The sequence below is a fragment of the Stenella coeruleoalba genome (genome assembly GCF_951394435.1).
Source record: "Stenella coeruleoalba genome assembly, chromosome: 11".
Classification (NCBI taxonomy): domain Eukaryota; kingdom Metazoa; phylum Chordata; class Mammalia; order Artiodactyla; family Delphinidae; genus Stenella; species Stenella coeruleoalba.
The window spans coordinates 63,442,711-63,456,183 of record NC_137157.1 but is presented as its reverse complement, the minus strand read 5'-3'; the positions used below and the strand labels follow the sequence as shown (position 1 = coordinate 63,456,183).

At 46.9% G+C, this 13,473-nt stretch overlaps 1 protein-coding gene across 2 annotated transcripts; it reads left to right on the top strand.

Annotated features, from left to right (window-relative positions):
• The first annotated feature begins 3,910 nt into the window (after nucleotides 1-3,910).
• LOC307194276 (tubulin alpha-1C chain) lies at nucleotides 3,911-11,443 on the top strand. 2 transcript variants are annotated; one of them, XM_079937295.1, is made up of 4 exons: nucleotides 3,911-4,069; nucleotides 6,862-7,084; nucleotides 7,227-7,375; nucleotides 9,450-11,443. In XM_079937295.1, exons 1-4 carry the CDS (start codon nucleotides 4,067-4,069, stop codon nucleotides 10,422-10,424), a joined length of 1,350 nt encoding a protein of 449 aa, XP_079793421.1. In that variant the 5' UTR covers nucleotides 3,911-4,066; the 3' UTR covers nucleotides 10,425-11,443. The 2 variants fall into 2 exon arrangements, with proteins under 2 accessions (XP_079793421.1, XP_079793422.1); XM_079937296.1 differs by lacking the exons at nucleotides 3,911-4,069; nucleotides 6,862-7,084; nucleotides 7,227-7,375 and adding an exon at nucleotides 8,329-8,410 and having other exon boundaries at nucleotides 9,450-10,561.
• The last annotated feature ends 2,030 nt before the right edge of the window (nucleotides 11,444-13,473 follow it).

The window sequence follows — 13,473 nt, the reverse complement described above, 5'->3', positions numbered from 1 at the left end:
GTTAATGAGTCATATGAAAACAGAATCTAAAACTAAAATGCCGGGCTTCCCTGGTGGCACAGTGGTTGAGAGTCCGCCTGCCGATGCAGGTGACGCGGGTTTATGCCCCGGTCTGGGAAGATCCCACATGCCGCGGAGTGGCTAGGCCCGTGAGCCGTGGCCGCTGAGCCTGCGCGGCCGGAGCCTGTACTCCGCAACGGGAGAGGCCACAACAGTGAGAGGCCCGCATACCGCAAAAAATAAATAACTAAATAATAAATAAATAAATAAAATAAAATGCCTATTATTTGAAAATTACCACACTGAACTATTCCCATCCAGGTTACTAGTGACTTCTTTTTCTTTTCTTTTTTTTCACACACACACTGTATTTTATTTTCACAAGAGATAAATAAACTGACACCAAGCATTGTAAATGGATGACCACAACAAAAGCAACAAGGATTGCAATTACCAAACACGAAACACACTCATACTATGTCATAATATTGATATTCAGTCCAGTAATCCTCCACTGTAACAGCTCCTTTACTTTGCAGTGAAAATTGATTTGTGTATTTTTGCCTCTGAGTCCTTGTGGGATTTTTTTTCAAACAGAAGGTCACAAAAGTTATAATCATCATCATCAGTTCACTCAATCCCATGTAATTAATTTTTTTTTCAATTTAGCACTTTTATGAATTCATCAGTTTTCCATTAGAGTTCTGAAAATGCTTATTCATTCAGTTCATTAGTATAGTCAGTTTCCAGAAACCTGTACTTGTCAGAGTCTCTTCCATGAATTCCTTGAAGATGAAACCCTTTTATAGGAACATTTTTGCAAAAGCATCAGAGTACACCCAGAACTGTCTGTAAATTACTAGTGACTTCTATGTGCCTAAATCCAGTGGTCATTTCTGAGTTCTCTTGCTTGGCCTATTGGTAGCATATGACACTGCTGATCACTCCTTGCTTGCTTTCCAGTACCTCACACTCTCAGGTTTCCTCCTAACTCATTGGCTGTTCCTTCTCAGTGTCCTTCATGGTGTCTGCTTCCTCTCCCAGAACTCAATCCTTGGTCCTCTTCTCTCCTATTTCTACAGTCATTCCCTTAGTGATCTCGCCCCATGTCATAACTTTAGGATGGAACTTAGAAGTATATCTCTACCCAGATCTCTCTCCCTTGAGATCCAGACTTTCATATCTAGCTATACCCTGGGCGTCTCCACCTCTACGTGGACATCAACATCTGGACTTAACATGACCAAAGACAAACCACTCATGTCATCCCCCTCCAAGCCTACCCCATTCCCAACATTTTGCATCTGTTGATGGCAAAACCATCTTACTCAACCAGGCTAAAATCCTGGAGTAATCCTTGGCTTCTCTTTCCCTCACATGTGAGCCTTCAGGAAATCTTTCTGGCCCTATCTTCAGAATGTAGCCAGCTCTAACCACTCTTCGCCACTTCCTCTGCTACCACTCTGGTCTGAGTCCCCATCATCTCTCAGAAGGATTACTGCAGTGAGTTATCATCCTGCTTCTACCTGTGCCCTCCTATAATCTATTCTCAACACAACACCAGAGGGATATTAAAAAAAAAAAGAAGGTAGTCAGGTCATGTCCCTACAATGTTTTGAACCCTACATAGGCTCCCCGTGTCAGGGTTAAAACCACAGGACTTTGTAGTGGTTTACATGAAGCTACAAGATCTGGCTCCCATTGCCTCTCCAACCCTCATCTCCTACTATTCATCTCTTCCAGCCAAGCTGGCATCCCTGCTCTTCCTTCCAGGAACACTCTTGCCTGGGGGCCTTTGGTGCAGCTGCTCCATGTTCTGGGACCACTCTTCTCCCAGGTAGCTACTTTGGCTAGCCCCTCAGGACCTTCAAGTCTTTGTTCAAATCTCACTTATCATTAAGGCTAACCTTGACCATCTTGTTTACATAGCAACCTCCTCCCACATTCTCCCTTCCCAACACTCTCATTCCACTTTACTTTGCGCTGTTTTTCCATAGCACTCGTCACCTTCTAACAAATTATATAGTTTACTTATTATGTTCATTGTTTATCTTTCTTCCCTATCCTCCTCTAGAACATTCACTCCATGAGGCAGAGATCTGTCAGTTTTGTTCACAAACTTTTTTCCAAGCACCTAGAAACTGTGCTAAATATATATTTGTGGAATGAATTAAAAAGTTGGAAAGCACTAATTAGACTAAAATATCTAGCAACAGACTAAGATGCTAGTTATTCCAGATTTCAGAATATCCTGCCACACAATAGGTGCTCAGTGAGCACTTGATGAATGAACTATGTACTGTAATTTGAAAAGGAATCTCTGCACATATTTCCACAGCCTCCGTTTTGTGTGGATGAGTTGGAGTGTATCTTGACTTCTGCCTTATTCAGTATCCAAAACCTATTTTGCCTTTTTCTTCTTCAGGAAAAAGCCCTGTAACATATTCTACTATTCAGTCATTTTTGTTATCTTCCTCTCTTTTCTTTCTTTCTTTTCAATTGAAGTATAGTTGATTTACAATGTTGTGTTTCAGGTGTACAGCAAAGTGATTCAGTTATACATACATATACATCTAATTTTTTTTTTCAGATTCTTTTCCCTTACCAGGGAATTCCCTCCAACAGTCTGTAAACGCCCTTGCCTGGAAGCAATTGGGTAGTTCTGGTCTTTCGAGCACCAGCCATCTGTTGTTGCTTAGCCCTTGTAATAAATCTACCTGTGCTCCAAACTCCCATGTTCTAGTTTGTTTGGCCTCAGTGTGCCTGGGACACAGGAACTTGGGTTCCATAACAAGAGTGGTATATTTAGGATGAGGTAGTACAAGGTAGTGAGGGCCCAAGGGCCAAGAGCCCCACCACTCCAGCTGTGTGATCTTCAACTAGTTTAATTCCTCTAAGCCCTAGTTTCCTCATCTGTAAAATGGGGATAACTCACAGGGTTTGTCCAATGGATGAAATGTGATTAATATAGTCTGAAAAACAAGCAACTCTGAATAGTACGCAATCGAAGAATAAAAGCTAATATTATAATGAACTGAAAAACAAAACAACAACAAACCTGCTTTTGCACCAAGTGGAAGGAGGTTGCTGTTAGGAACCACAAGGTTCATTTAAAAGAAGGTAGGTAAATAAATAAATAAATGAATGAATAAATAAATAAATAAAAAGGTAGGAAAATGAATAAAGAAAAGCAACAAAAAAAGGTGATTAGTGCTCGCTTCGGCAGCACATATACTAAAATTGGAACGATACAGAGAAGATTAGCATGGCCCCTGCGCAAGGATGACACGCAAATTCGTGAAGCGTTCCATATTTTTATAACAAGAAAAATTAAAAAAAAAAATGGTGAGAAAAAGGGCTTCGGGCCGGTTCATGGTAATTAGGACCTGGAATGGGGAGCCAGCCCTTCTCTTGGAAGTCCCTCAGCTGCGAGGGGAGCGGGCGCCGGAGCTCCGCGTAGGCCGGGCCCGCTGGGGAGCTGTTTTGCCGGGCCGCCCCTCCAGGGTCCGGGGTCTGGGGCCCCGGGGTCGGAGCAGGCAGCGGGAGGAGCCACGCTCCTGGGGCTCCCGCCGGGGCTCCCTTTAACTCGGTGCCTTTTTTCGCTTAGGCGTTGCCCCCTGACGCCTCCCGCACCTACTGAGGACTGTGCAGACGCTTCGCCTCCCTTCTCCTTCCAGTCACCGTGTCCACCCTCCTTCCCACCCCACAGGCCCGTTCTCCGGCCCCAGGATGCCCCCTCCCCTTCCGGGTTCTTCTGGCTTGTTCCGTAGAGTTCGTTTCGAACTTTTGAACCTACCAATCAGCGCCACGCGCCCCTCCTCTCTCCGCGGGCAGGGTAAAATCGGGCATCCGGCCGGGGACCTTGGGCTCGGAGGCGGGGCCGCGGAGGCCAGGGCGGGTCCGGTGCCCGCCCTTCCGACACGTGGCCAGGAGTATATAGGATCCCTCGGGGCCGCCTTCCCTCTCACTATTTCTCCCCCGGACTCCTTGGTAGTCTGTCAGTGGGAGAGCTTCGTGGACGTTCCCTCGCCTCCTCCAGCCCCGCAGAACCCTACAAGTCTCAGTCATGGTGAGTGGGGTCCCCGGGTGGTGGCGTTGGGGGGAGAGTGCGGAGTCCGAAGGGGCGTCGGGACCCCAGTCCACGTGGGGCCACGTTCCGGACGCCTCCAGGCAAACTGGCTTCTGGTGGCCTTGCGGAAAGCCGAGTTCACCCGGGAGACCCCTCTACCGGCTCGAAGACACGGCCTGGGCACTGCCCTCGGTGGAAGTGGAAAGCCCATTTATTTGATCCTAGATAGAGGGCACCCATCCCCCCCAGGGCCCGCTACCGCCCCAGGAAGGCCAGGGAGCCTTCACACTGGCTCCCAATGACTTATGAAACCTGAAAATCCCTCCCATTTCCCCCAATGATCTCACTTTCGCACTGGAGCATCTCGTGTGCTCCCGCATGGTAGGCGTTGCCTTTCCAGCGCCCTATGACTCGCTGCTGAGTCATCTGTGGCCAGACTCTGGCGAGAGCTTTCAATTGCACCATCCTCACCTGTTGTCGGGCTCTGGGGAGCGCTTCTGTTCGCACCCATCCTCACCTGTGGCCGGGCCGGGGTGGGGTGCGGTGGGGGGAGCGCTTCCGTTCGCACCAATCCACCTGGAGGGATGTAGGCAGGCTCCTCCTTTGAAGGGAATTACTGTCACGTTGTTTAATCCTGCATTTCTCGTGTTAATTTAGTGGGGTGTTTATAGCTGAAGCTTTCTACTTACAGGTTTAAAAAAAAAAAAGTCCATAAAGAGAGATTTTCTTATAAAGTCACAGAGTAAACTAGTACTGACAAAGTATTCTCAGTTTTAAAGAAACTTCAAATTACACACAACTTGAGTATTTTCTATATAGCTTCCAGAGGTATTGGAAACAAGTATCTGAGGAAATATCTGTTGGAAGTCTACCTAAAGTAGGCCGTGTGTATCAGATGTTTCAAAATAATATCTTTTTAAAAAGCAATGCAGTGAATAAATAGTTACCTCTTTAGGGATTACCACAGTTATCAAACGTATGTATGACTGTAACAACTTGCTTGAGTGCTTTTTACCAGGCAAGACCAAAAAGATACTGGTAAAAACATGTTTCAGAAAGTAGTGGGGTAAAACAACTATACCCCAATAAAAAAGAAGAAGAAAAAAAAAAAGAACGTAAGAAGTGGGACTGTTTAAAGGGCAGGAGAGCAGCGGTAGCAGCAGACCTATTTAGGCATATACTGGTTAGATTAATAGTTTTTTTGTTTTTAAACAAGGGACAGGGGCTGCTTATCCAGTTAAGGCTAGACTAAATGATTCCATCACCGGTGTCTCACTTCATCTCCCGAGTGGCCAGGGGAGAGTGGAGGGCAAGCAGTGGCCACAGTCTAAACCATACTGTTGCGCAATGAAAGAAACTCAGAAGGCTTCAGTAGAAGTGCTTCATTAGAATGACAGGATCATCTCAGATACTTTATCTCCCTGGGGCCTGGGGCTGTCATGGACAGATCTCTGGTTCTCTCCTTTCTAGGGCTGTGGAATGTCCAAAGTCCAGTTAAAGGTAAACATGATGCAGTTTTAAATAGTCATGGGTTCATTAGAACAAACAACTCCCCTTTCTCCCACGGCCCTAGAGCTGGGCAAGTAGAGGCAGGTAACAGTGAACTTGCTGATGAGGCCAGCAGACCATGATTGTTTTATGGGGAGTGTAGGTGAGAAGGAGGGGACCATAAATCAAAGATTGTGAGTGATTGGGGGTTTTATCTTGGGTTATGAAGCTAGGCCCTTTGAGATCTTAGGTGGTGTTGAATTTTCTTTAACTAGATTCCTATAAGCAGTTTTTAAAAACTTGAAACCCTCTTATTTGGAGAGAATGTAATGGGAGATATTTGGTGTTGATATGTGAAAGACCTCTGTCTCCAAAACCGCTAATCTGATTTATGATGGAAATACAATAAAAATCCTTTTTTTGTTTTTTCTCTTAAGTCTGTGGGTGTAGATTCTGTGTTCACTGCCTTATTTTACTAAGCAGAAATGAGTTTGGTAACATCCTAACATCGTTACAATTGTGAAATTTTAAGACTTTTCCCCCACGTTGCCAGAGATATATGTACATTCTACTAGAAGACAGCTAATTTCTTAAACTATTAATAAAGTCTTGGTGACACTTCTAGCTTTTATTACCATGTGTCTCCGTCCCCCTCCCACCTTCCCCACCACTCTCCCCTCAAGATGCATTGATAGTGAAGGAAAATGTTTTTCCTTAAGATTAAATTCTTCCACAGGGTTAAAAGGCTGCCTCTGACCACAGTTTTTAAAATACAGGTAACTGCTGCTTATCTGGTGTTTTCTCCACGAGTCATATGGCTGTAGTTTGCTGGTTTAAGCTGGTTTTAAAGGGAGAGGCGGAAGCTCTTCTCTTTAAAGAATAGGATTAAAGAGGGACCAGAATGAGCTCTAGTTACACAGTCATACGGAGAATGAATCAGCTGGAAGGAGGAATTTTGCATGCCTTTAAGGAATCAGAAGGCATATTTCCCAGGAGTTGGGGAAAATCTATTGCTAGAGCAGCTTGTATCATTCTGAAGGTAGAAACCTGACCTTGAACATCTAATGTGGCTACAAAGCGAAGGTCTGGTCTCTGGTCTTGCCTAGTAGTTCATTAACATATCTGTGGTTTTCCAAAGCATTTTCTCTGAGTTAGGCTGTTGCTTGTGAAATAGTCCCTGGGCAGGAGTGGCCTCCAGAAAGGTGCTGATCTCTTCTGAAGGTTAATAGTCATTTACAGTGAATCATTACTAAATGTCCCATCTGATGTGTCATGTTCTGACATTTCCTTTCTTCCTCTCACAGCGTGAGTGCATCTCCATCCACGTTGGCCAGGCTGGTGTCCAGATCGGCAATGCCTGCTGGGAGCTCTACTGCCTGGAACACGGCATCCAGCCTAATGGCCAGATGCCAAGTGACAAGACTATTGGGGGAGGAGATGACTCCTTCAACACCTTCTTCAGTGAGACAGGCGCTGGCAAACATGTGCCCAGGGCAGTGTTTGTAGACCTGGAACCCACGGTCATTGGTGAGTTGACCTCAGTAACCCCAATGAGATCCCGGGGGTCCGGAACAGGAGGTGTATCCTGGGGGCTCCACTGATGCCCTGGGGTCAAGCAGACTTGTGCAGGTTGTTACTGATGGGTGGCTGCTTCATTTTCCTTTTCCAGATGAAGTTCGCACTGGCACCTACCGCCAGCTCTTCCACCCCGAGCAGCTCATCACAGGCAAGGAAGATGCTGCCAATAACTATGCCCGAGGTCACTACACCATTGGCAAGGAGGTCATTGACCTCGTCTTGGACCGAGTTCGGAAACTGGTAAACACAGTACTTTATTTAAAGTAGATGAGAGTTTTCTCTTACAGTTTTGAGAGACCAAACTGCAAGAATCACTCTTTGCACACTAAAATGAACTTTACACTGCCCACTAAATAACTGGACTTCTGAACCAGATGGTCCTGAGCTATGGGACAACTATGTGGGGTGGGGATAGTCTTCTTTTGCCTCTTTCTGTGTCTTACAAGGCAGATTTGGGCAATTGCTCATTCAGTGAGGGCAGTTTACCTGAAGTCAAGGTGAGTACCAGGACACCTTAACCGTTTTACTGACATTTAAGACCATTAAATATCCTTGTTCATATTAATCAGGCAGCTTCCCAGCTTCAGGCCGAGACATCCCTTTTTAGGTCATCCTAGTCACAGTGAGTAGGTGGCTGACTGACATGTAACTCGTTGATCAAATTCATAAAAATTGGACTGCTGACATGTCATTACAGAAAGTTCACAGCAAAAGAAGCCAGTGTAACACTGACTAGAAATAGCTGACACTGGAAAATTCCATCAACACTGAAAGTGGAGTCAATGGAGCTCCCTTGTTACAGAAGCAAGTATGAGTCATTGGAACTTTGAAAGTATTAAGATAATAATCACAAAAAAGCAGTACCCTCGTTTTTCTACTAGAGATCAGGGCAGTGTGGACTGGCCCTGTGGCAGAAAAATCTAAGGCAACTATTCACATCGGTAAAGTTGCTAAGTGTTCTGTTCGCATCATTTTAATTAAGAGTCTGGCAATCAGATGACTCTGCTCCTTAGGCATGTGGGCAGCTTGTAAGTAATTAAAAATCAAGAATGAAGGCCTGGGTGGAATAGCTTGTCGGGAAAGTCACATTATGCTAAGCCCAGCAACAACTGGTCTATTTTGAAAAGAATGGCCTTACATCATTCATGGCTTCATACTTTTTCAGATGTTTATCATCGTCTTCCCAGCAGAACTGGGCTAATGGTTCCTATGTTTGCAAATCAAGCTTCAGCTACAAGTACTGACTTGGAAATCAGGACCTGCCTTTAGGGACAGGTAAACGTAGTAAAAGCCATTGAGGGTTCTGGAGTGAAGTTCATTAACTACCAAAACAATTGCATTTGTCCTTGCTGTTATTACTGTGTCCACATGAGGCTTAATGGGTGAAATTGGTAGACTAGGGCCTGCCCTGGCATTGATCTCATTCAGAGTATGGACCCACAGGAGAAGTGAACTGGGGGCTCAGTAGAGAATGTCCACAAATCTCTGGGCACCTTGAGAAGTGAAGATTGTCAACAGAATACTTTGTTTGAAATGGACAAAATCATCCTTTCATACAATAGTCAGAATAGCTCAGTTAAGTGGCGGAAAGCCCCAATGACACAGGAACATGGAATTGTGACAGTAAATGGCCTTTCCCAGAATGAATAGACTTTCTGATAATGAGTGCTTGCTGTGCTGAGCACTGTTCCGGATACTAATTTAATTCCCAACAACCCGAAGTAGGTTACTATTCTCCTCATTTAATAAATGAGAAAACTGAGATTAAGAAATGAATTTGGTCAAAGTCACACGGCAAGGAACGGGTAGAGCCAGATCCAGACCCGGCCTTACTCCAGCACCAGGGCATTGGATCTTGGCTATTCTGTTGTGTTCCAGCTCAGAAGGCAGCTGCCGAAATCTGTCAGACATCCATTGTACGGGGCTGGTGGTCCCAGGCCTGCTGTTGGTAGCTCTCCAACTGATAAGAGGTTGCCTTTGTTCTGCGGTCACAGCAAGGGCACCAGAGGTTGCCCTCCCAGTCACCAAAACTTGAGCCCTGCATCCATTTCAGACCTCATGATTCCTCTGCCTGCAGAAGTGAAAACAGTTCATTTAAAATAGCCTTTTAACAGATCCCCTCCCTCCAGCTCCCAAGAGTTGATTGTGAAAAGTTTCTCTGAATCACTTAGCACTTAGAAGCTCTTTAGGACTGCTTTCTTAGCAGTATTGTTCAGAAGATTTTTTTAAAGATCTCAGTCGATGTGATTATGGAATTCAAAGAAGTCATTGCACCTTTCACCAAGGCTAAAATTAAAACTCCTTTCTTTCTTAGGCTGACCAGTGCACAGGCCTTCAGGGCTTCTTGGTTTTCCGCAGCTTTGGTGGGGGAACTGGTTCTGGGTTCACCTCCCTGCTGATGGAACGTCTCTCTGTCGATTATGGCAAGAAGTCCAAGCTGGAGTTCTCCGTTTACCCAGCCCCTCAGATTTCCACAGCTGTAGTTGAGCCCTACAACTCCATCCTCACCACCCACACCACCCTGGAGCACTCTGATTGTGCCTTCATGGTAGACAACGAGGCCATCTATGACATCTGTCGTAGAAACCTCGACATTGAGCGCCCATCATACACGAATCTTAACCGCCTTATGAGCCAGATTGTGTCCTCCATCACCGCTTCCCTGCGATTTGATGGAGCCCTGAATGTTGATCTGACAGAATTCCAGACCAACCTGGTGCCCTATCCCCGCATCCACTTCCCTCTGGCCACATATGCCCCTGTCATCTCTGCTGAGAAAGCCTACCATGAACAGCTTTCTGTAGCAGAGATCACCAATGCTTGCTTTGAGCCAGCCAACCAGATGGTGAAATGCGACCCTCGCCATGGTAAATACATGGCTTGCTGCCTGTTGTACCGTGGCGATGTGGTTCCCAAAGATGTCAATGCTGCCATTGCCACCATCAAGACCAAGCGTACCATCCAGTTTGTGGACTGGTGCCCCACTGGCTTCAAGGTTGGCATTAATTACCAGCCTCCCACTGTGGTACCTGGTGGAGACCTGGCCAAAGTACAGCGAGCTGTGTGCATGCTGAGCAACACCACAGCCATCGCTGAGGCCTGGGCTCGCCTGGACCACAAGTTTGACCTGATGTATGCCAAGCGTGCCTTTGTTCACTGGTACGTGGGTGAGGGCATGGAGGAAGGAGAGTTTTCTGAGGCCCGTGAGGACATGGCTGCCCTTGAGAAGGATTATGAGGAGGTTGGAGCTGATAGTGTTGAGGGAGAAGAGGAGGATGAAGAATATTAACCTGTCTGCTGTAATTTTACACTCTTGTCTTGGGACTGTCTTATTTGTGTTCTGTGGAGCTGCCCATTATGGCCCTATCTTGTCAATAAAAGTGATATTTCTGTTTTCAGTGTCAAGCTGTATCATAGTAAATATTTGCTCTGCTTATTCAAGGCCAGTGTGGGATGCAGGAGGCTGGCAGTTTCCATCTTATCATTTGCTCAGTGTTTCAAGTGGCTTCTGTGTACTGTGCCAAGGGGTTTGTCTATTTCACTCAGACCTGAATTGATGACTGGTTATAAAATCATTTTGTGAGGCAGCGGGCTCACGTTGGGCCAGTGTTTTTCAAACTTCAATGTGGATGTGAATCTCCTGCAGATCTGAATCTGTAGGTCTGAGGTGAAGCTTCAGATACTGCCTTTATTCTGTTTTTTTTTTTTTTTAAAGCTCCCAGGTGTTCTTGGTCGGCTGAGACCATATGTGGAGTATCACGGGGGTAGGTAACATAGCTAATAAATGGTGGAGCCAAAATTCAAGTCACCAGCCAGGCTGCCAGAACTATTGCCGTCATTATTCATAAAATATTGGAGTCATATGGGAAGGGCTTGGAATTGTGCTGATTTATCCCATACTTAGCCAAAACCTACAATGGCAGATAAGATTGTGCTTTAAGAAGTTACTGCTTGGGGACTTACCTGGTGGTCCAGTGGCTAAGACTCCGTGCTCCCAACACAGGGGGCATGGGTTCGATCCCTGGTCAGGGAACTAGATCCCACATGCCACAACTAAGAGTTCGAATGCCACAATTTAAGATCCCAAGTGCTGCAGTGAAGACCTGGCACAGCTAAATAAATAAGTAGAAGTTACTGCTTGGAGAAAGTGGAGCAGGCCGAGACACAAAATTAGAATAGTCTCGGGTTGTTATGGTGTTGGTCCTTGACCCAGTGTGTGTTATTGGAAATATTTGAAGTAGGGGAATAATAAGGAAAACTGAAGGAATGTGTGTGTAAGGAAGGTTGGAGAGGAGAGCTCCCTAATTCGGACCCTCTTCTGAGAACCTGTTGGAAGCAGTGTGGTTCTTGAGCAGGGGCAGGAGGCAACTGTGAGAAGATGAGGGTGGGGGAAGAATGCACATGAAAGTGTGGGTGGGTGGCTGGAGAGCTTGGTGACGTGCTCAGGGACTAGTGGTGTGGCCTATAAGGTTGAACCAAGCAATGAAAAATGACAAGGATGATCAGAGGGCCAGGTCATGCCGAAGGGAGGAGCCAGCTTTGGTGCTTAGGTGCTGGCCTGAGAGGGGAGGCCAAACAAGTGGCAGGAGCTGGGGGTGGGTGCAGATCCGTTCACCTGAGCTTATTCCAATGGTGCTCTGTTACCATCTTTCTTTTCCTCCTGGTGTTTTCACCCCTTACCCATTGCTCACCTCTGCATCCTTCGTCTTTAAGGAGAGCATTTTATTTTTTTAAATATTTATTTATTCGGTTGCACTAGGTCTTAGTTGGGGCAGGTGGGCTCCTTAGCTGTGGCATGCGAACTCTTAGTTGCGGCATGCATGTGGGATCTAGTTCCCTGACCAGGGGTCAAATCCAGGCCCCCCTGCATTGGGAGCGCGGTGTCCTATCCACTGTGCCAAGGAGAGCATTTTTTTTTTTTTTTTTTGGTGGTACGCGGGCCTCTCACTGTCGCGGCCTCTCCCGTTGCGGAGCACAGGCTCCGGGCGCGCAAGCCCAGCGGCCATGGCTCACGGGCCCAGCCGCTCCGCGGCACGCGGGACCCTCCCAGACCGGGGCACGAACCCGTGTCCCCTGCATCGGCAGGCGGACTCTCAACCACTGCGCCACCAGGGAAGCCCCAAGGAGAGCATTTTAAAAATGAACATTCTGGGGCTTCCCTGGTGGCGCAGTGGTTAAGAATCCGCCTGCCAATGGAGGGGACACGGGTTCGATCCCTGGTCCGGAAAGATCCCACATGCTGTGGAGCAACTAAGCCCGTGCGCCACAACTACTGGGCCTGCGCTCTAGAGCCCATGCTCCGCAACAAGAGAAGCCACTGGAATGAGAAACCCGCGCACTGCAATGAAGAGTAGCCCCCGCTCTCCACAACTAGGGAAAGCCTGCGCACAGCAACGAAGACCCAACGCAGCCAAAAATAAACAAATAAATAAATAAAATGCACATTCTGGGAATTCCCTGGCAGTCCAGTGGTTAGGACTTGGCGCTTTCACTGCCAAGGGCCAGGGTTCAATCCCTGTTTGGGGAACAAAGATCCAGGAAGCCATGTAGCACACCAAAAAAAAAAAAAAAAAAAAAAAAAATTTCTGTCTTGGAGCACAGCACAGCTTCCAGCCTGCGCTGTTTCAGCTTTGGGCTTGGAAGGGTCTCGCAGCATTCATCATGAGAACAACGGTGGTCTTATGCCCCGCAGGGCGAGGCCCAGCCCAGCCCCATCCTTGAGTACAGAGTCAGCTATTGCTACTCAAAATGATGGGCTACATTCCTTCTACAGCCTGAGCATGGGAGTTCTGGGGTGAAAATGAACCTTGGAGTGGCTGGTCACCCCAGCTGTACTCAGAGACCTTCCCAACCCGGGGTATCTGCTGATTGCCACAGTGCGAGCTCTGGAGGGAAGAGGATATTCGGGTGTGAGAAGGAGCAGATTAAGTCATCCAGCTTCAGCTGGGCATGATACCCCACAATACCTGAAAGGTCCGTTCTCTGAGCCCGCATGTACCAAGCTGGGTGCCCCGAAGTGGGATTCAGACCTTGCCAATTATCATCCCTCAGCCTTCAGAACAGGCTGGTGGAAACTAAAGAGCCTGAAGCCCCTGGGCCAGCCACCCGTGGCCAGTAGCGAGCCCCTCCAGTGACCTCTGTAAGCCTGACAGGTGAATTATCTTCTGCCAGGATGTGAAAAGGGTTGGAAACCTTTAAGCAGCCTCTACGGTGTCGGGGGGAAAGAAGGTGAAAGAAGAGTTTAGCTGAGAAAAAATATTCCGGTAGAACAGAGCCTGGAGAATTGAAGGAGCAAAGGGCCAGAGGTTGAGGAGGGATCTGTCCTTGCAGTGAGGATT

What these genes read in the sequence shown, in the direction of transcription:
- LOC307194276 (XM_079937295.1), top strand. An exon ending in CCTGGAACCCACGGTCATTG is followed by an intron (nt 7,085 to 7,226) that starts GTGAGTTGACCT and finishes TTCCTTTTCCAG; the next exon opens with ATGAAGTTCGCACTGGCACC. An exon ending in TGGACCGAGTTCGGAAACTG is followed by an intron (nt 7,376 to 9,449) that starts GTAAACACAGTA and finishes TTTCTTTCTTAG; the next exon opens with GCTGACCAGTGCACAGGCCT.